At 48.0% G+C, this 21,742-nt stretch overlaps 1 protein-coding gene across 3 annotated transcripts in view; it reads right to left on the bottom strand.

The window, feature by feature from the left end:
- Positions 1 to 21,742, bottom strand: part of SLIT3 (slit guidance ligand 3) — a 639,482-nt gene that overhangs the window by 104,982 nt on the left and 512,758 nt on the right. For all 3 annotated transcript variants that reach the window (XM_030825194.1, XM_030825195.1, XM_030825202.1), the window contains 4 exons: positions 20,213 to 20,284; positions 16,543 to 16,614; positions 4,866 to 5,009; positions 3,421 to 3,584 (listed from right to left, as the gene is read on the bottom strand). In XM_030825194.1, the coding sequence (XP_030681054.1) occupies positions 3,421 to 3,584; positions 4,866 to 5,009; positions 16,543 to 16,614; positions 20,213 to 20,284 (452 nt within the window). The remainder of the gene's footprint in view (positions 1 to 3,420; positions 3,585 to 4,865; positions 5,010 to 16,542; positions 16,615 to 20,212; positions 20,285 to 21,742) is intronic.

The raw sequence follows: 21,742 nt of genomic DNA, 5'->3' as shown, positions 1-21,742 counted from the left end.
TGACATGAGAACCAGTATCAACATTCTTCCACTATGTGTTTTTGGGACTGGACATATCCTCTAGATGGTCTCAGCATCTTGACGGTGCATAGGTTGTCTGCCATGATGGACCAGTTAGGAAAAGCCAGCCCACAGCTCTGGTCTGGCCTCTCCTCCTCCCTAAGGTCTCCCATCACATGCACTAGAGTCAGCCACTAGAATCTGGACTCCACTCTGCTTTGACACCTATTCAGGGCTCTGTGAACACTGTGGTTCTGGGACTTCAAATTTGAGTTTGATTAGGACCCTGGTACGAGAGCAGGGGAAATCCATACTGTTCGTGCAAACTGCCACCCTCACCAAGCCTTAAAATCTAATTTTCTTTCTCTTTGGTTTCTTTCTACAAAAAGAAATGGAAGGATTTGTAGGTAAATTATCAAGAGTCTTCACAGTATGTCAGAAGTCCTGGGTTTCAGATCTTGCCCTGAAAATAATACTCAATACCTTATATAAGATTTTTCTGCTCTGTGGACCTCAATTTATCCATCTCTAGAATAAACTGGATGACCTCTAAGGTCTCTAAAAGTTCTGTAATCCTTGAACGCTATCTTGCTGTTCGCCATCTTTGGACACTTTGCGTCACCACCCTCTGTACTTTTCAACAAGAGACTTTCTTCCCACACAAAGCCGGGGGGCATGAGGGAAGACAGACAGCACCCTGCAACTGCCAAGTGCTCCCAGGGATGGGCTAGGGGTCCCAGACAGCCAGACGGAGCCTTTTCAGGAGGACTTAATCTGATGGTCAAATTACCCCAGCCAGCAGCATCCAACCCTAAACTGATCTTGCTGCCCAAGGCGGCGGATGCAGCTGATAGAGAGAGGCAGGCACAGGCAGCTGGGAAACCAGACGCCCTGCCTAAGGAGGGGCAGGATGTGTTACGGAGCAGCCCTCAAATTGCCTCCTAATTACATCAGCTGTCTTTTCAATGGGGGTGCTTTTAGGAAAAAGTAAAATGCAGAGTTATTATCTGTCACATCCAGTCTGTGTCACCTGCCCCCCTTCTTTCTTCTGGAGCTTCCTGGAAACACAGAGCTTTAGATCTATGGTCTTTTTTTTCTCTCCAAGGCCAAGGCAGGTCTGGAACCCCGTGTTTCTCAAAGCCAAGGCCTTTGGAGCTCAGCAGTCATGCTTTCTTTGCAATGACATAAAATAAAAGCAAATAGAGTGCTACGTGTCAGTCTCATGCTAGCTCCAAACATCTCTACTTTTTAGGAACAGTCTTTCCGCTTAGCATTGATTTCTTTTAAAAAAAGTTATCTTAGAGTCAATCCAAGAACCTGGCTCCTCCTCCCTGTTTCTTTTTTAAAATGTTCAACCACCCCTCCCCCACAGAGGAAAGCAGCCAGGATCCTGCAGATCTACAGGTAGGAAGATAGTGGCAGAGCTAGAGTTAGAACTAAGCTCTACTGCTTCCTAGGTCCACTTCCTATTTTCCTTTTCTCTTACTTAGTTCTTTCTATAGCCCCACCCCCACCTTGCCACCTCCAACCACAGTCATGCCCAGAAAATTGCCAAGACTGTGTTCCTGGGGAGACACCAGTCCTTGGATCCTGCACTCTTTCCCTGCTGTGCCATGCAGGGCCGCAACATCCATTTGGGGTCCAAAGTATTAACAGGATACTTATGAGACCAAAGGGTCAAGGTTGGCAGATAATACCCTGCCCTCCTTTGGCTCTCATGGCCCTTCTTTTTGGGTACCACTGTTTGGCAGAGCTAATTAACTCAGCCCTGGCCAGACAGGGGTAGGAATAGAGGCCAAGGTTGGCGTGAGTCATGAGGAAAGGTGCTGGGGAAAGGACGATTGTGCCTTGGGTGAGATTTTCTTTCCAGAGATGTTGCCAGGCCTAGGAAGGAACCCGAGGACAGTGTTCAGGGAGTGGGTAGGGGTGGGAGCATGAGACCAGGGAAGGAGGTCATCCAAGCAGCTGATTGGCCTCCCCAAATATTCCTTCTCTCCTAGATGCTGTGTGGTGTGAGGAGCAAAATGAACCTGAGGTTTAGTCCTGCCTCCGCTGTTTGCTGGCTTGTGAACTTGGAGTGCCCCTTCACCTTTAAGTCCTCAGTTCCCTCTCCTATAGGGCAAAGGGCTCTCCTACTGACTTCCTAGGACCATTGGAAGAAGCATATCAGACTAGAAGCCTCCAGCACCACGCTCATCACAGGTGAAAGATGGCTGTTGTAATTGACATCATTATTCTAGGGAAAGGAAGTTGGTACCAACTTTTCACAGTGCCGCAGTCTCTGTATTATCTCCAAGCCCTCCCAAGGTATTAGTTTCTGTTAAAAAATTTAAAGAACTAAAGCTTATCATTCTGGAGACATGGACTAAAGAATGTGACTTAAAGGACAAGAAGATGTTGAAAGAAGCACAAGTCTGCCTGCTGGTCATCTCCCAGTAACCTCTCCCCACGCTGGCATTCTCCCCGGGAAGACTCGCCTGCATCTGAAGCTCCTGGGCAAGGGGCGAAGCACTGCTTTTGCTGCCGCACATACTGTGAGGATTGGCTGCAACCCACCTCGGCACTTCGTGCTATCAGTCTCTCACCACTGGGGGCACAATGCAGTTTGGTGATTTTTTTTTTTCCAGTAGAAAAGGACACAAATGATAGTAATTTTTAACTGCCTGTTCATGTAGCTGTTGGGTCAAGGAGAGCTACTTCTTTTTCCAAGATGGGCTGAGAATTCCCCTGCTGTTTTCCCCCATGTCCTTCCTGGGTGCAGTGAGAAGGAAGGTTTCTAGAGAGATCCTGGGCACAGAAGAATAACGCTTTGTTTCTTCCCAAGCATGACTCTTTACTCTTCTCTCCATACTTAGAACACAGTAATCTGGGATGGGGGAGCTAGCCAGTGAAAGTGCTTTTCATGAACATGTGAAACCTATAATATACTGTGGTCAAAGGGCTGTACCACGGTCTGTCTCCGAAGGGAGTGGGAGCTCCCCAAGATTACACACCGTCTGTAGCCTCACCTAAGCTATATTTATTTCTCTATTTGCCCTTTGGGGAGCACACTTTGGGAAAGAAAAAAATAAATCTTAGCCTGTAACAGGCACATGTGCAAAGGCCGCCCCAGCCCCACCTTCTACTTAGCTCTTGGAGACACGCTGCTGCCTGGGTTCCGTCTCCCCTGCAACCGTCTCCCCCTCCCCATGCTTTTATTGTGTGTGTATTTGTGTGTGTGTGTGTGTGTGTGTGTTTTATTTTAAATCCATAAGGTAATTGGTTTTCTGCGGGGCTAACTGAATTTCCCCAATTTAATTTGCAAAGATGCTCCCCAGGAGCCATTACAGCGCTCGCTGTCCTCCAGATTGGATTATTGGCCTCTCTGGGGCTGCTGCACTCTGAGTCAGAAAGCGGGGCCCAGCCCCGTAACCTGATTACCTGAGCAGCGGAACTTCTTGCTCTTGATCTGGCTGATGCGCTTGTTGGCGAGTCGGCGTGGGCTGCTGCAGCGGGCCCCGCTTGTCTCAATGGGGTTGTCCTGGAGGTAGTCGGCCAGCCACTTCAAGTGGCAGTCGCACACAAATGGGTTTTGGGCTAAGTGGCTGCGAGAGGGATGGGGCTGTTAATCAGGAGTGACCCGTGGTGTCTTGATCCACTACCACCACCCTGCCTCGCACTGGGCCCTGACAATCCACTGCAAGGATTGGCCTCCCGCCTCATTGCCCCAGGAAGCCTTAGGGGGTGCTACTTTCAGACAGGGCTCAAAGAGGGGGTCTGAGGCCTGCTGTCTGCAAAAGACAGTCACAGATGCAGCTAGCATCTGGTCTGGGGAATCAGTCTCCCAGCTCTTCCCACTTGGGGCAGGATCCATCACCGATTGCTTCTACTCTCACCCATGCCAATTCTGACAGGCAAACCCAGTCACGGTTTGCACTTGGGGTAGAATGCATTTTATTTCTCTAAGCTCATTGATACTAGGCACATAAAGCAGCTGGCACGGCGCCTGGCATATGGTGGGTGTTCCATATATAGTAGCGGGTATTGTTGTAATTATCCTTATCATCATAAGAGCACCATGGGTCTTGCTTCCCCTGCCTCAGTAAGAAAAACTGTGAAGCACCGAACACAGTGTTTGGCACGTGGTCGGCGTCAATATATAGCAGCTGCTCCTACTGTGTCTTGGTTCCTGTCTCTGGCTACAGAGGCAACAAGCACCAGATGACTTACAGAAGCCCCCAGGCTAATTGCAGACCTGGGCATGGGGCTGAGGTCTATGCCTGAGGCTGGAGCCATCAGAAAATGGGCTGAAATCTGTACTTGGAGGTCACCTATTTAACTGAAATATTTATGAATACATGTAGTGCACGGAAGTGAGGATATACTTCCCATAGAGGAAGAGTGCCCACCTCAGAGGCTTGGTTTTGCAGGGTGGAGGGGGTTAAGGGGGGGCAGGAGTGGGCTGTCTGCAGAAATGGAGTCTGCTCAGAATACACTGACCACGGGGGTTACGAGGGTAGCTCAGGACCTCCTCCACCTGGATTCAAAACCTGCTCCTTACTAGCTGTGTGACCTTGAGGAAGTTACCTAATCATTCTATGCCTTGGTTTCCTTGTGTAGAAACAAGGGATAGTAACAGCATGAAGTAGGGTCATTGTGAGGCTTAAGGGTTTTAAGACAGGGTAAGTACTCCATGTGGTGTCAAGCACAGTGTAAGTGCTTGGTACTGATAAGCTATTCCGATTTTTATTATTCTAGCTTCCCTGCAGGCTCTAGAACTCCTCCTGGATGTGCTCATGCTGCCCTCATTTGGGTGTTTTCCATGACGGGCATTTGGGGTCTCCTGCTGCTTGGGCACCCACTGGCACCCGAAGCAGTGTACTCACAGTGTCTGGATGGACTGCAGAGGGGCGAAGAGCCCCTTGCTGATGGTCTGCAGCTTGTTGTCATACAGGGAGAGCAAGTTGAGGTTCTGCAGGTCCTGAAATGTGTTCACCCGCAGGCAGTTGATCTTGTTGGCATTGAGGAGGCTGCAAGCAGAAGAGAGTCTGGTTGATTCACTAATCCTGGAAATTACCTGTGGGGCAAGGGTTGCACCTGCAGGGGATGGGCTGCAAAGCTCCCATCACTCATCCTTGCAGCCTTGAGCTCCTGCTGCAGAACAGAAAAAGAGAGAGACCTGCCTTCCTGTGTCTACCGACACCCCAAACACTTCTGGCCACCTGCACACACTGTCACCACAGACACTATGCCACACACTGCTCTCACTTGGCACCTTCTCTTGCACCCATGACCTTGAAGGAAGACCTGAAAAGGCATCCTAAGTGCTTCACTTTCTGTTTTAGGATTCAGAGCTTCCAAGAATTGGAAAGGAAAAAAAAATCATTTGGCATAATTGTTTTAGAGCTTTAGTTGACTGACTACGGGCAATTTGATTCAGAAAATTCCTTACAGTTTTTTTGGATCACTGATCCTATTGGAAATCTGATGAAAGTTATAGGTCATTCTCCTGGAAAAATTGCATCTATGTGTAGGCAGACACATGTGCGTACATGTGGATTCTCTGTCATACACACATGTGCACAACCAGAGCACAGAGCCCCATGTGGTTTGACCTTGGCCCTTTCTCCAACCTCATCCTAACCCCACTCACCCCGAACTCATGACCCTTGAGTCCCACTACTGTATTTTTTTTTTTTTTTTTTTTTTGAGATGGAGTCTTGCTCTTGTCACCCAGGCTGGAGTTCAATGGCGCGATCTTGGCTCACTGCAACCTCCGCCTCTTGGGTTCAAGCAATTCTTCCGGCTCAGGCTCCCGAGTAGCTGGGATTACAGGTGTGCACCACCATACCCAGCTAATTTTTGTATTTTTAGTAGATACAGGGTTTCACCATGTTGGCCAGGCTGGTCTCGAACTCTTGACCCCAGGTGACCTGCCTGCCTTGGCCTCCCAAAGTGCCGGGATTACAGGTGTGAGCCACCACGCCCGGCCCACCACTGCATTTTCGTTCCTCAGACACACCAGATTTTTCCCTAGGACCTTTGAACACCCTCTTTACCTTCTTTCAGCAGGGCTGCCTTATTTTCCTGCTTTCCACTGTAGCTCACATGTCCCCTCCTCAGAGAGGCCTGCCCTGACCCCCTCATCTACAATGGGACCCTCACTCTGTTATCATCTCTCACACCCCCGTTTATTTCCCTCCTGGCATTCATTGCGATTTGTGATTATAGGATATTTATCATTTGCCTTCCACACAGGATTAGGAGCTCTATAATGGCACCAATGACAGCTATTTTATTCCTCCCTTTCTTCTCAGTGCTTATTCTTTATTAAGATGTATAATAACTCCATATGCAGCTTCAAGGGTCTCACTTCTCTAAGGCAGCACCCATCCCTCACCCCTTCCAGGGTCAGCCTTCCTATCCACGAGGAAGCTGTTTTTAGCTCTTCAGACTCCCTAAAAAAGCATCATAGGAAGCTACCCTTTGGGTGGAAGTCTGGGAAAGCAGAGGATGCCATGAGGGTGACAGGCAGTTTTCCAGAGCAAAGCTGGCAAGTCAAGCACATTGAGATCCTAACAATTACCTTTACTGATCCTAGACTGACTAGATATGACTTGTAGTCAATGTAAAATCATCTCTTACCCCCTCTCGATTGAAACTGGGGGAAGGGGAAAATAAACTAACCAGCAGAAATGTTGAATTTCAAGAATTTTACTTTCGAGGCTGGCTCAGCCCCTCCCTGGTGGGGAATGACCCATGAGATGGATGCCGGGCTGGCCTGCCTCAGGAGTCTCTCCATACCAGAATCCAGGGGGTCTGCAGTTGGCAACGGTGGGGCTGCCCATGGTGCTAAATCATCCATGCCACCTCTCCCTTGCTGCAGGCCCCATACTCCCCATGGTCCCGGTGCACCTCGCGTGCAGGCAAGCAGCTGTGGCAGTGACAAGTGGAAGAAGAACTGCCTGTTTAATCTGGCTAATAATGGGCAAGGTCCCAAGGGTTCATACAGATGTCCTCCTGCCTGGCAGTGGAAAAAAAAAATGCTCATACTGCTAGAATACTGTGTTTTCCAAAGTGCTTTCCCAACGTCCCATTATTCTCCCAGGAACCTGGGCAGATGGACAGAACTTGACTCACAAGTGACAGGGGAGGAAACTGAGGCTGAGAGTTTGGCAGGTGTTTTCAAGGTCACACATATTTCTAGGGAGCATGCTGGAAGTGGTTGCGATAATTGAGGTCTCTAGAGGGCTCAGTTTCTTCTTTGTGAATGTCTTGTCTACCCATCCTATTGGTCTACACTCTTTGCAACATCCTTCCCCCCCTGCAAATTCCTATGCTTTATGTATTAAATTTTAGTCAATGTCACTGCATTTTGGGGGCATTTGAAGGAAATGTGATAGAGCAGAGAAACAGGGAGAAAAGCTGGAGGACTCAATAAGGCCCAGCAACCAGGGCTCAGGAATGGACCCTTCACACACACAGTGTTTTGATTTTTTTAAAAGTACACACATGGTAAGTGTTTTGTTCTAAACCTTGACATTCAGGGCCTTCTGAATACATCATCTTGTCAGGAAATACTGAACTATTCAGTACACAACAGGTCAGAGGTGCCCATCTGATAGCCTGAGGATGGAATCCTTATTGCAGCATTGTGCATCATGCCACATAAATGTGTTTATTCAATCCTGTGTTTAAAAAATTGGAAACTTTCATACAATACACACACACACACTCGCACATGCACATATCCACACACACCATACCACACCACACCAGATTTCTATTTTCTCTTGAAAAACAAAATTCAGGAGCTCAGGCAACCCTCGGTTCCCTGGAGGCAGCCATGGAGTAGCTGCCCCCTTTAGATAGGACATATGCTCTCTATTTGCCACAGTCCTCACTATTCCCTATTGTGGCCCCTTCACTAGTTTACTTGACCTTCCTTGCCTTAGTGGGCATTTAGGTTTGAAACCCCAGTGCAGATTCATAAGCCCAATTGTAGCAATTGGTTCTATGGCATATTAGGCACCAGACAAGGACGATGGCCATGGGGAGAAAGAAATGGCAACTTGACTTGCCTTCATTAAAACTAAATGCCACGCTGGCAATCCTTCCCACTCATCAGGCCTATTTAGGCTCTTTTTTTCTCATCCAGATGCTCCTTTGTTTCCTATTGCTCCTAGATCTCTCAGCATGGGATGTTACTTCAAATACGTAAGGCATCAAAACAACGCAGGCTGGCAGAATTACTAGGCAAAGATAGCCCAAGGTGCAGAGTTCATGAAGCATGGAGCAAAAGAAAACACAAAAGGGCAAAGTCTCCTGGTCACTCATTCTCTCCCAGGATGCTTGGCTCCCTCAGGCGAGTTGCATAGGTGCAGGGAGAGATAAAATTAAGCTGCTTATCCAGAATTAGATGCTGAGGACAGCCTCACTGGTCCCCAGCATCAGCAAGATCTAACAGCCTGTCCCTGTGCCCTCTTTCCTTTGGGAGGAAGGCTGGCAGCTAGTCAACTCAGCCCAGCTTCCATGAAAGGAGCTCTTAGCTATATGGTACATGCACAAGAATTGGAGGGGAATTTTAAAAGCACCATATGACGGAGCAAATAGAGAGTAAACAAACATTTGAGATGAGGTTTAGCAGTTCTGTAAGGAATCCTGAACACAGGCCTCCTCTTTCACCGGAGGGATGGATTCCCCCTCTTTGCAGCAGAGATTCCAGGATGCTTGCTGTGTCCTGGTTCATCCCCGTTTGAGGAGCAGTGGTGTAACTGCTGTGTGAAATGATAATAATGCAGCATCCTCTCTAGAGACTACCTCTCTGCGTGCTTTTCCCAGGCACTTTCCAGGCACTATCTTATTTAACCCCCACAACAGCACTGTGATTATCTTCATTTTTCTGATAAGAAAACTGAGGTTCAGAGTGGTGATGGACTCAACCAAAGTCCCCCAGCAATAAGTGAAGCTCCAGCCTGTTTCACTCCAAAGCCATCTCTTATCTACTATTTAAAATCTATATTCTCTTTTCCATTTTCCCTCTGTGTGAGGAGTGGCTATTTTTGCCAGCCTTCACTGTACCTGGGTATGCTTCAGATGGACAAAGGTCTGGCTGGGTTTGGAAGACCCTGCTTGCCTCTTGGGAGGGCAGAGGCATCTGAAGTCCTCCTGACTCCCAGGAAGGAGCCTCAGCATGGGATGCTGATCAAGCCTTCAATGGCACAAGGTGGCAGGTTCTTTACTGAGTGGTTTGCACCTGCACGAGGCAAGGCTTCCCCCTTCAGGATCACTGACTGAATGCCGAAGTGGAAGCTGATATGCCTGGCTCTGTGCTCTCCTTACTCTGAGCAGGCCAAGGACAACCGCAGGACAGAGATAATAGCAATAGCACACAAGGTGGGATGTCCCAGCTGGCCTCGTTCAAGAGGCCGCCTGGTACTCAAACTGACAACTGTGACATCCCAGCCAAAGACCTCACTTCAGCCCAATCTGCTGTTGAATCCAGTGAGTCAGGCTGAACTGCCTGGTGAATACTGTATTCATCGGTATTTCCCCAGATGCAGATCCAGCGATCTTTTGGGGCCACCTGCTCCGGATCTATCTCTCAAAGGACTCTCTGAGATCATATAAATGAAAAGAGAGGGAAGGCTGAGATCATCCGACCAGGTGAACCACAGCCACCAGGTGAACAGCAGGGGCCACATGGCCTAACAGGTAATGCATATTAAACACTTCACAAGGCCAGGTACTCCCATTTAATCTCCCTTTGACAGGTGACACTTCTGGGACTCAGCGAGCTTAAATAACTTTGACCAAAGTTCCACAACCCGTTAGAGGTAGGATAGTATTTGGACTCATGCCATCAAACAAAATTTTGTTTCCAATCATCATGCTGCCCTGAGAGCCAGTCCCCTCTCACTAAGGGCCTGAGGGAGCCACCTGAGGCTGATGGGAGGCGGTGGAGGTACCCTGTTTGTAGCCACTCCTATCAACGCAGCGGGTGATTTTACAATAAGGCAGAACAACAACAAAAAGAGCCGTGCTCCCGTCAGAGGAAATTAAGGAGAGTGGCACATTGGAGAGTGGGAGGGCATGTACAGCACCTTCTAAATTTATTTCCAAGTGTGAGCTCTAGGAGGCCCTCTGCCACCCCCTGCCTTGGAGCACTTTCGGCTGCCACATATGTTCCACGTCAAGAGGTATTAGCACTCAGCCCATTGACTAACCAGCATAGCTGTGCTGCTGAGAGCTCTTGCTTTCTGGGAGCTGTGGCCTTCAGGAAAAGCAAAGCAGAAAAACAGAAGCCACTGGGAGCCAAAAAGCTAGAGCTGGAGGAGGGAAATGAAATGCCCATGTCGGTGCTAGGGAGAACCCTCGTGACTCAAGTCTTTCTGCTAGGGGATCGGGACTGGCCTGTGCAGAAAAGTCCCAGATGTTCTCATCACTAGTAGCAGCTTCCAGCTTCATTCATTTCGGGTCCAGGTAGCATGGGGAGATGGCCCACAGGGGGAAAACCAGGTCCATTCTGATCCACTAAAAGGACCCACCACACCCAGGCTTTTGAAAAGCCCCATGGGGAGAAGATTGTTGAGCCCCACTGTTAGCTACTGCCTTTGCTCTGATCCGCTCTTCAATGAAGGTTCCCCCTGGAGCCCACAGGCCTTTTTTGCAAAGTTTGGAAAACACAGACATCTGGAGTCAGGCTTAATGATCAATTTAATCAAAATCACTTTGGCAATCCAGCAATTCACATGTTGACTCAGTGGCCCAGTGCAATCATTCTGGTGGCGTTTATATTCTCCACACTTGACCAAGGGTCTGTGGAGGACACTGGTTATGTTGCTCCTCCCACTTCTATGGTATTTGTCTGGAAATGCTGAAAGCATATTCCAAACTCCAGAGAGCAAGGCCTCCTCAGAAAACTGGTGCCAAGAAAGAATGCAGTGGCCCTTCCAGGAGAATGGATGAAGCTCTTCCAGAAAAGACGATGGGATAGGATGATGGGCCCAGGCTCCTACCAAGAAAGATGCTCTGTGGGCCTTCTTTTCCTAAAACAGGGATGGGGAGTCTGTTTCTGTTTCATGAACACTCAGATGCAGATACACAACAGGAGAAAGATGGCGCCAACAGGCATCTGGCATAACCCTTTCTCTAGCTCCTTTAGTAGGAGAATTTATAAAAAGTGGGTTATGAAGGCTCTTTGTTATTTAAAAAAGTGTTCTGTGTGTCCCTGGAAGTAGTTATCACCTCTACACATTGGCATGAACTCTTAGTGAGGACACCAACTAAGAGAGCTATTCTGTACCCCTAATTAAACTACAGGATATAGAGCCAAACCTCCTGCATTAATATGCCTTCCTTCTTTTTATTTCTCTAGTATTAACCTCCTGCCATCCTGAATTTCTTTATCCATTAATTGTAATAAGGACCACTCTCCCACCTTAGAACATTATGTTATCATCCTTTCCCTATAAAATATGGGGATTAATTTAGACCTTCAGCAACCTACTGAGGCTGGATGTGGGGAAGAACCCAATGACGGCCGATGCCATGAATTCTGACCCTGCCCAGAATCTTCTCTGTGCTTGAAAATGGGTGCTGTAGGCCACGTCTTGCTAAACACTCAAGGGGAAACAGGAGGAGCCCTCCAAGTCCCAACTAGGGGCAACAGTGGCTCTTCCCTTCTCTCCTGTTGGTGACTGCACTGCTTGTCAATGGCTGTGGGTTGTCATGGTGATTCCTGATGCAAGAGTAACCAGGCATGCAGCAACACCATTGGGCCGCCTGTCTGAAAAACAAGACCTCTTTCTGCCCCAGAGACACAGGAGGGTGCTAGGAACGGGCTGTAAGCCGCTGGGTTTTCCTAAGGGAAACAGATGAAAGCTGAGATTCCGAGAGACCAGAGAGGGAGAACTATTATTTGGTTACCAACTCAAGTGACCTCACCTATGGTGGCTTGCCCATTCCTTCCCTCATGACTATTAGGGTGGTAACTTTCCTATCTGATTGCCACATGGTTACCAATCAGTCCTTTAAATGGGGTGAACCATTCATTCAATGACTAGCATGGAACGATTCCAGAATTTAAGTCTACCCAAGGGCTTTCCAAGTACACAAGAGAGGGAAGAACCCCTCCTTCAAGAACGCGTTGCCAAGTCAGTCTGCTTCTTCTGCTGGAGGCAATGCTCATTGTACCACCTCGACTGGGTCTCTAAATACAAGCAGCTCCTTGACTGTCCTCTCATAGGGCAAACATTAGTGGGCTGACGACAATGAATCAGAGAAAGTTCCATGGACACAGAGCCGTGAATTATGCTGAGCCATAACAAAAGGAGTTGATCTGCAGTTCAACAGCACCCTCTCTGTGGCTTGAGCCATTGAGAAATTCTTGCTCTGCATATCAAAAAACTGGCTCTGCAGATCTGCCTGTGACTGGGTCCAGATGTCTCTGGATGGATGTGCTGTGGTTAAGGGCATGGACTGCCCAGGTTCCAATCCTGGCTCCATCATGCTAAGTGACAATGGTCAAGTCACTTAACCCTCCATTTCCCCATCTGTAAAATGGGCCTTTCCACAACACCTTCCTCCTAGCATTGTGGTAGATTAAATGAGATGATGCACACGAAATTGCTTAGCAGTTTCGGGTCCTGAAGCATATTAAGTATTCAATAAATGTTAGCTGCTATTATTAGCAGTAGTAAGTAGTTCTTGTGAAACAGCTGGTGGGGAAAAGTGAACTATAGGGAGTGAAGTTTTGCTCACTGCTCTGTAATTGGCATGTTGCTTGGCAAACTCCGAGAGCCTCAAATGGTCTTGTCTGCCTTCCAAGAAAATTAAACAACAGGTGCTAGAGTTGTCTTAACTTATTCCAGCCCGAAGACAGTCTGGTTTGGTTTAAGACCACCTGGAGCGGGTTTAAAAGCTTCCACCTCAAATGACTGCCCTCCCCACTTAAGTGGCTTTCCTATGCATGTCATGTGATGGATGAGCACTAAATGAATGCTCCTCACTCCCTGGAGGGGAGCTGTAACAACGCAGCTTGCAGCTGTCCATCAGCGGAGGAAATGACAGCCTTTTCCTGCTTTGGGAGGATGGACCTCTGAGCTACAAGGTGAGGGATCTCAGGGCACGATGGCTGGCTGCCCACAGAGGATCACCATCTCCACAGATGTCCCAGGAGCCTGTGAGCCTGGGTGGGCAGGGGAAGGCAGAGGAGCAAGATCATTCACCCTGAGCTTCCAGTGAGGAGGAAGACAGGTCATTTCTCTAATAATCGAGCTGCTCCCACCCCTGGGGTTGGGATCATGTGCCCAGTGATATGTCCTGTTCTCACCTTGGGTTCTGAGATGCCTCCATGTGGGATATTTCAATTCTAAACCTACTTCCTAGTGTACAAATGGGCACCAACTCACTTCCTAGCAGCCAGTTTTAAGGAGGGAAGCTGACAGGTTACCTTGCATCCCCCAAAGACAATAAGGATTGCTAGTAATAAACAATAAATGCGTATTTATACAATGAATGGCCACAGGAACTGAACATGTTTAGGATTAATTATAGGGAGACATACTAGCTATTTTCAAACATCTGAAGACAATGATAACAGACTTTTCTGAGTTTTCTAGAAACCATTACTAATGTTTAGTATAAGAAAGCTTTCTAACCTTCCAACTAGGCAGTGAGGACTTATCAGAGGAACCATCAGCAAACGAGTGACAGGAGGATTTGTGAGAGCGTGCATGAGAGGGATTCCTGTTCTAGCCCGGTAGGAGGCTGTGCTTGGAGCCCTGACGTTCCTTTGAACACTAAGATTTTGGAACTTAAACTGAAGGGGGTAACTCTCGTGAGGCTCTAGGGGACCAATGACAGAATATCATGTTTAGGGCAGCTGGGGCTTGTTCCTTGTGGATGCACTTGCCACAGCCTCTAAAAAACGGAGACATTCTCTCCAGAATGGCCAAGAATTTTGGGCATTTGCCCAAAGGAACACACCAAGAAAAGCTCCCAGGAGGCTGGCTGTGTACATACTGGACAGGGCAAGTTTGATAGGATGGCCAAAAAGTCCAGAGGAGTGGGGGAAGAGGGAAGGCAGGCAGGAGAACCAACTACAATGTACCCACTTTATTACCACCAGCATCATAGCAAGTGCCAGAAACGAAATGTCCAGGGCCACTTCGTGTGGCAGAGGCACTTCAGCTTTGCAAGTACCTATAATGTGAGAGATGGAATGAGAAGAAAAAATGCAACCCTCTCACAAAGAGCCTCTGAGTCAAAGGAGAGAAAATTACCCAGACTACCAGGGTATTCTAATCAGAGCCTTCTTATCAGTGTCTCCAGTCCAACAGGGAGAAATCCAATCTACAGCAGGCTGAACACTAAATTAGATCGAATCAGGGCCTGCTTTCCAACCACTCAATGGCAGGTCAAAACCCAATGACAGCTACTTGAGTCCCAGTTACTGGTTCTTTCTGGTAAGGCCTGCCTGAGTTGTGTCAACTCTTGGTCTCAAGAGAGGAGAGTTGCTTCCTCTTTACCCCAAGCTACTCAATTCCATCTGCTCAAAATGGTGACATTAAACTGGAGTTGCCTTCGCAACCCATGCAAAGTCCTGTTAGTTCTATTAACCTCACGGCTGCTATTAGCTTGGAGCTGAGATACACGTCTTTTTAAGTATACATGCACTGTGCTAGGCACTGTGATGCACATTCTGTGTCTCCTTAACGTGTGCAAAGCCATTTTCCTTCCTGCACACACACACACAGATTATAAAAGGAAAATCACACCAGCTTGGTGGAACACAACACTGCCAAATCCACCTCAAGGTGGATACTATTGATACTCTTTTTTCAAGGGATTAATAGCTACAGTTAACTAGCCTTATGGTGGCAGTTATAACGTACAGTTTCTTTGCTACAAGCAAAGAATACCATCTGTGAAACACCCAGCTCCCTGCAGAGCCCTGGCCTGTCATTCTAACGCATAGCCTTAAAAGCCCACCAAAGGCTGGGACCGTTGAACAGGAATTTGCCCAAACAGACACACACAGAGTGGGGCAGACAGGAAGACAGAGACAGGGGAGATGCAGAGAAAGAGAGACTTTTCTCTCTCTTGCTTTCAGCTTCACTGAAACAAACCTGGTTGCTGGTATGACAGATCTGCTCCCTGAAAACTTGCTGGGCATCTCGTGCCTACATAATTCACATTAGTGTGTGTTCTGGGAGAATCTGTCCAGAGCCGAGTCTTAAAGGACATGGGAAGGGCAGAGGAAAGATGTAAGAAAGGGCTGGAGGAAAAGTCTCACTTCCTCTTTCTTGAAGAGTCCCTGGGCATCAACCACATAAGATGTGTCCCTTGTTCCTGTCTCCTTCTTTGCTCCTGTGCCTGCCACCCCTGTAGAGCCCCAGCTTGAGTCCTGGCCCACAAACCCATGCTGTGGGTCCTCTGAACTTTACGTGGGAGGTGGGGAGGTGCCAGGCCTCTTCCTCACTGCCTGTGACTTGGAGGTGATTTTAAAAATACGCACACCCACACACACACACACACACACACCCCCACACCTCTGCAAACATACATCATGTGCTATTCAGAGGGCTGGGAGGTTTCTGAATGAAGGGCATGGCAATGTACGTTCTTTTCCGGTTTCCGTACCTCTTCTGCTGTGTGACTAGGGGAGAGTCATGTATGTCTCTGAGACTTGGTCTCCACTGCTTAAAGGATACTCAAGATCAGTTCCTAATACCCAGAGGAACTGTGATGGTGACAGAGCAAGCGTGCACATGCATGCACACACACACACACTCCCACACCCATGGTACATGTGTGTAGATGCTATAGCTGCCTTGTCACAAATCAGAGACGATTTTACCAGCACAAAAATTAAACCATACTATGAGCTAAATTCTTTTCCTTCCTTCTCCACATCACAGTTCAATTATCTTCTTCAAACATTTAAGCTCAAATGACCAGAATGAAATGAATGCAAACAAATAATCCCTGAGCTTAAAATTCGAGGCAACAATCCTTCCTTTAAATTAAGTAAACACTCCCCTCCCACCCTGCCTTTCCCAGATGGAGTCACATTGGTGACTGATTATGCTCCTCTCAAATTATTCCCCCTGCCCCGACCCCTCTTCAAGGTCACATGTCCATCAGCAGCTGTGTCTCAGTTTTAGTACTGGAATTTGGTGTATGAATGTTTTAGTTCCTTACATTCTTAGCACACTACTGAAAAATGTTTTTCTATTTGTTGGATTTGACTCTTTCCTAATCTCTATCCCCAAACCCTGTGCTTAGTATCTTCATGCCTGTGCCAGGGCCCTCGGCTGTATCAGTTGGGTTTATGCACACTGACCTTCCTCTGTTCATGCACATGGTCTTCCTCTGCCCACTCGCTGACTCTCCTTTCACAAAAATAGGAAATGGAGGTGAAGCATGGACAGCTCAAACATTTTTTTCTCTTTTGTTTGCAGAAAGTCAAAAGAACTCTCTGGAGCGTGGCTCAAAGTTTTCAGGTGGGAGCCTTCCGATAGTATCAAAGACACAAACGGTGACAAGTTTCCTACTCACAGCAGCTGTAGGGACACCAGCCCATCAAACAGTCCCTTGGCGATCTCGGTGATCTTGTTCCCATAGAGGACCCTGAAAGAGAGAAGGAGAAGACAGCAATCACTGCGGATGTGAGGCCACCAGAACCCAGTCCTGCAGGAAGCCATCACCTCGGCCAGTTCTGGGTATGAGATCTCAGGACAACCCCTTCCACGGCCTGCCTAATCCCTTCTCATCAGCGAGACAGAGGCAGCCAAGAGTAGCCAGGGGCTGGAAGGGCAGGTTGTCTGGGAGGTGAGGAGAAATGGGCTCTATCCTGCTCCATTCCTGGGCAACCTAGCCAAATACATAATCCCCAACAGGAAGAAGCGGTCTCTTTGTGGTATCTCCCTAAGCTGCTAATATGACTCACAGCCCGGCAATAAATACACTGTGTGGGAGACTGGCCCTGTGTCTTCAATGGGTATTGATCAGCTTGAGCCCAGCCTACAGGACGTTTCCTTTTAATATCCCTTTGCATCTTAGGAATTCCTAAGCTGAGTCATTTAATCATCCATCTAGACAGGGCTTTGTGCATCTGGGGTCATCTCCAGATGGTGCAGGGACTGCTGAGTCAAGGACTGGCTCTCGGGAAAAACTAGGGAGCTTTGCTGTCTCGCAGTAATGGCAGCTTTTACTTTCTATCCGCTTTTCCTATTCTTTGAGTTCCAGGAACCCAGGAACTCAGAACTCTTTTACTCCTTTCTCTTACGGGCCTCCAGTGACCCTTACACTGGTGTCTCTGATTCATGGGCCCCATCTTTGGTGTTTTGGTGAGGCCTGAGGAGGAAGGCTACTGGGTCTCCCACTCCAGCACAGTGCTCGGGGTGTCTCTGTGCCTGGCCCTTGCTGGTACTCTGCACAGGTACCACAGAAGCTCAGCTGGCCTCTCTTTGCTCCCATCCATAGCACAGGCTTTGCTGTCTCTTGGGTCCAGCCTCCTCCGTGACCCAGGGAACTGATCGTAGGAGAGTTTGGTTGTTTTTCTTAAGTCCTCTCCAGAGCACTGAAGTGCACTGAATGCATGCAATACTCAATTTTCACTAGGATCGCAATCCAGGCTGTAATCCTTCTTTGAGGAGACAAAATATTAGGATGCGGAAATGGTAAATGGGCGTGATAAACCAAACCCCCCTTTTCCAGACGCCACTGGGAGTGAAGAGTGAATGTCTCCATCAGCCTACGGGTGTGTTTCATTAATGTTTCAACAAATTAATGACTAAATAAAAGTCAGCATGATAGCTCAGGCACACATTTGTAATTCATATTAATGCCCCACCGCTCACTGTGCCAAATGTAGTAATGTCACTGTCTGCCCGTGTCAGCTGATGTCAGGACTTCTAGTGTGGCAGAAGCTGCGGGGCTCGGGGCAAGGGGGCTCCTCACACCACCCACCATGCCGTGGGATAGCAGGCGTCCGAGCCCAGGGCGTCAAAAGCACTCCCTGGCAGGTGGAGGCGGGCTGAGGCTCTCCTGCCTGTGTGGTCACCTCAGGCATCTGGGTGTACCTCTGTCTGGCTTCCCACCCCAGGTCTTGCCTTGACTACCTTCTTCTTGCCTTTCAGGTCTGAGCTCAAACATCTCTTCCTTGGGAGGTATCTCTTTAATATTTTAGTTAATGTTTTATATCACCTGTTACCCTATTTTAGTTTCTTCATATCACTTATCTTTATGTCACAGTGTTACTTAAATATTTATTTAAATTCAATTTTTTCTGCCTCCCTCCCCCTCACCTCCCAGCTCCCTTGCATGTAGGCCCCATGAGTGTAGTAACATTATATGGCTGTTCATGACTGGGTCTCCAGACCCCAAAATAGAACAGAGTCTAGCACAATAAATATTTGTTGAATGAATGAGTGCACGCCCAGCTAAGGGGTAAAGGCTCTCCAGCCCTTTACCTTGGCTGCTCCTGAGCTGGGATTGGGTGTGTTTGTGTTCTACTGTAAGCTCTATCAGGCCAAGGATCTTGTGCGTTCAGTTCACTGCCATACTCACAGTGCCTATAACACTGCCAGTACACAGTAGGCATCTATTGCACGGTTGAATGAATAAATCGGGAGTGACAGGTGCTTCACTTAAACAGTGCTCACATATATTTCAGAATCAGGCAGCAGCATGCCAATTTCATGTTTGGCAACTAGATTTTGAATTCCTTTTCCTACGAGACAGGAAGCACCTCACTGCCCTCAGACTGTCTCCAAATCCTGGCTGACGGAAACCAGACAAGGGAAGAGAGAGGTTGGGGGCAGAGACAGGATCCTGGTGGCAGACGGCTCCTCTCCCTTCTCCTCTGTGATCTTCAGCACAAGCAGACACTAATCTCACACACGGTCCCATCTTTGATATCCCAGCCAGATGTTCTATTCGATAAATGAAACTAATTTACTCTGCAAGCAGCAGGCAACAGCTGAATCAGAGACTTCCCAGTCCTCATCGCCTTCCCGGTGGGATGGGGCCAGGTGGGGAGAAAATGTGCACCTTGTTACCTGCCCACTCATAAATTAGGTAAACAGGTTGCATGGCTGCATGGAGAGGCAAAATATAGACAGACTGATCAAGAGTGTGGGTTCTGGAACCAGACAGCGTGGGTTCAAATCTTGCCTTTCCTACCTGTGGACTTTGGATAAGTTACATTTAAGAATAAGTAAATGGTTGAATGAAACAAGATTTTTTTTTTTTTTTTGGCATATTAACTCTGTGCCAAATACAGTTTGTGGTACTAGGGATACATCCGTGAAAAAAAGAGATAATAATCCCTGTCTCGGTGGAGCTTAGATTGTCCAAGTTCTTTAGCTGTAAAAACGAGATGACAATATATTTTATATTTTAGGTTGTGGTGAGGACTAAACCTGACAGACTCCTAGAACAGTACCTGGTACCCAGTCAATGCTCAGTAAACGCTACTAATTACTGTTTTACTGTACACATGATCATCACTGGATATGTTAGGAGGGAATGGGATCACTGTCCCCATCCTGCCTACTAAGAAGCATCCATAGAAGGCTCAAGTGACTTCCCTATGCCGCACGAGTCACTGACAGAATGAGGACATTCTATACCTTCCTGCCAGCAGGGGTCTTGGAACCCCTGGTGGGTGAAACTTTGGTTCCAACCAGTGGGCTGCCTATGGGTTTCAAAATCAAAGACAGGAAGGGCTATAGGATGGGGTGAATGTTTTCTTAGGACAGTGGCCATGAGGGTGGTCTGGAGAGAAAGCCTGAAAATCAGCAGAAGAAAATGAGCTCCTCCCTTGGCAAGGCCAAGCGGTAATAAACACGCATCACCATCTCTCCTTACACCAGAAAGATAGCACTGCGGTGGCATGTGGGGTGGGAGGAGGAGGTGGGGTGGGAGGAGGAGGTGGGGTGGGAGGGGGACGTGAGGTTGGAGTAGAAGATGCATTCGAATTAGAAGCCAATAACTGGGAAAGCGGCTAGGCACTTAATCAATAAAAATAATGCATGTGGGTTGTAGAAATATTCCCCAAGATCAATTTCTCCTGAAGAAATATTTGTTTCTTTTACCAGGTTGCCACAAGTGTGTAAGGGAACATAAAGTCTTGATAAACACCTCCTGAAAAATATGGACGCGTCCCTCTTCCCTCCGGCGCCCCCCTCCCCCCACCTCAGCCCCCGACTCGGGCCCCACTTACAGCGATGTGAGTGATTTCAGGCCCTGGAAGGCATCTGGAGCAATATCCGATATCTGATTCTTGCTGATGTCTCTGCAAACATTAACGGTAAAGTCTGAGAACATGGCTCAAAGGTGCGATAACAGTCACTCCTAAGTGTGAATCAAGCATTTCAGGCATTCAAAATGGTAAGGATTAATTAATCAATCAAGCAATTCATTTATTCATGGTGCAAGAGAAGGAGCTTAAAGAGCCTTCAGTTCAACTACCTCATGATAAAGTGCACCACATTTACATCACTCTTCTTGGTTTTCAAAGAATACTCACCGGTGGCATCTTGATCGGGACACGAGGCTGTGAACACGTGAGCCATCACTTTGTAGGTGGAAAATTGAGCCCAGTCAAATTAGGGCCTTACGTCTCATTACCAAGCAATTAATGGCACAGATGAAACAGGAACCGGCTTCACCCAACCAACCACAGGCCAGGGTTCCTGTAGGCATCATCTTCTCGCCTCATGCCTCAGCAGCTGCTCATTTTTCTCCCAGAAAGTCCTGAGTCATTTCACCTCCCCAGTGACTTTTCCTCCCTGACCTGAAAGGAGGTTTTGAGCAGTGACTTAAGTCTGTGTCTGGTCCAGTGCAAGCTCTAGGCTGTGTGATGTAAGCACATCCTGGGATTCTCAGGGGACGCCTTGGAGATGTGGGCTTGTCACTGGCTGGCAGTGTGTTCCTCAACTGGGAGCAAGCCCAGGGCATGAGAATGTCCCAGGCTTTGGATAATGAAAGCAAGAGGGATGCTGTGGGCCAGGACAATTCTATGAATGCTGGGCCCGGGGCCTGGGGCAGCTAACCTGGCTTTGCAGGTGCAGAGGAATCTCCTCGACCCTGGCTCCTTCCCAGAGGCCCTGAGGCTGCTCAATTACTGGCATCCCAGTGACTTCTGAGAACCCGGACACCAGCTCTTGCTAATGGCCCTTCACTGAGGGGAAATTCTCTCTCTTAGAGTCATTAGCTCAGGGATGGCCTCTGGGATCTTGTCACCGGAAGGAGAGATGCTCCAATTTCCTGCGACATCAAACCTCTCCAGTTCTTTTTCTTTAACAAAATAAATCAATGGGTCTTTGTTTTTGTGCAGAAGTGGGAGAGCTGGGATCTTGGAAGGTCAACAATGAGGTGAAGAGAGAATATGGAGAAAAAAAGCACCACAGAGCAGATTCTTAAGCAATTGACTCCAGCGAGGCCAGACACTCCAGCCTCCCAGCCTCTTAAGCACATGCAGTGGGAATCTCTCTGAGCCTGTTTCCTTCCTTCTTCTAAAAGATTTCAAAAGAACCACGCCACAATCTTTGCTGAGGCCTCTACTTCCTCCCCTCCCTGCCTCCAAAGCCTGTACTTTAAACGATATTTCACAGGTTAAGGCTCTTCAGCACAGCTGTCTAGTTTATCTCTTTAGCTGGCGAAATCACCTGCAACAAATCCGCAGATTGCACTCACAAACTCGTCAGCTTACACCGGGCTTTTCTTCTGCACTCCGGTTTTGTTTAAGGGT

The sequence above is a fragment of the Nomascus leucogenys genome, chromosome 2, assembly GCF_006542625.1.
Source record: "Nomascus leucogenys isolate Asia chromosome 2, Asia_NLE_v1, whole genome shotgun sequence".
Taxonomy (NCBI): Eukaryota; Metazoa; Chordata; class Mammalia; order Primates; family Hylobatidae; genus Nomascus; species Nomascus leucogenys.
The sequence above is the reverse complement of the archived record's forward strand: the minus strand, read 5'-3'. Positions and strand labels throughout refer to the sequence as shown.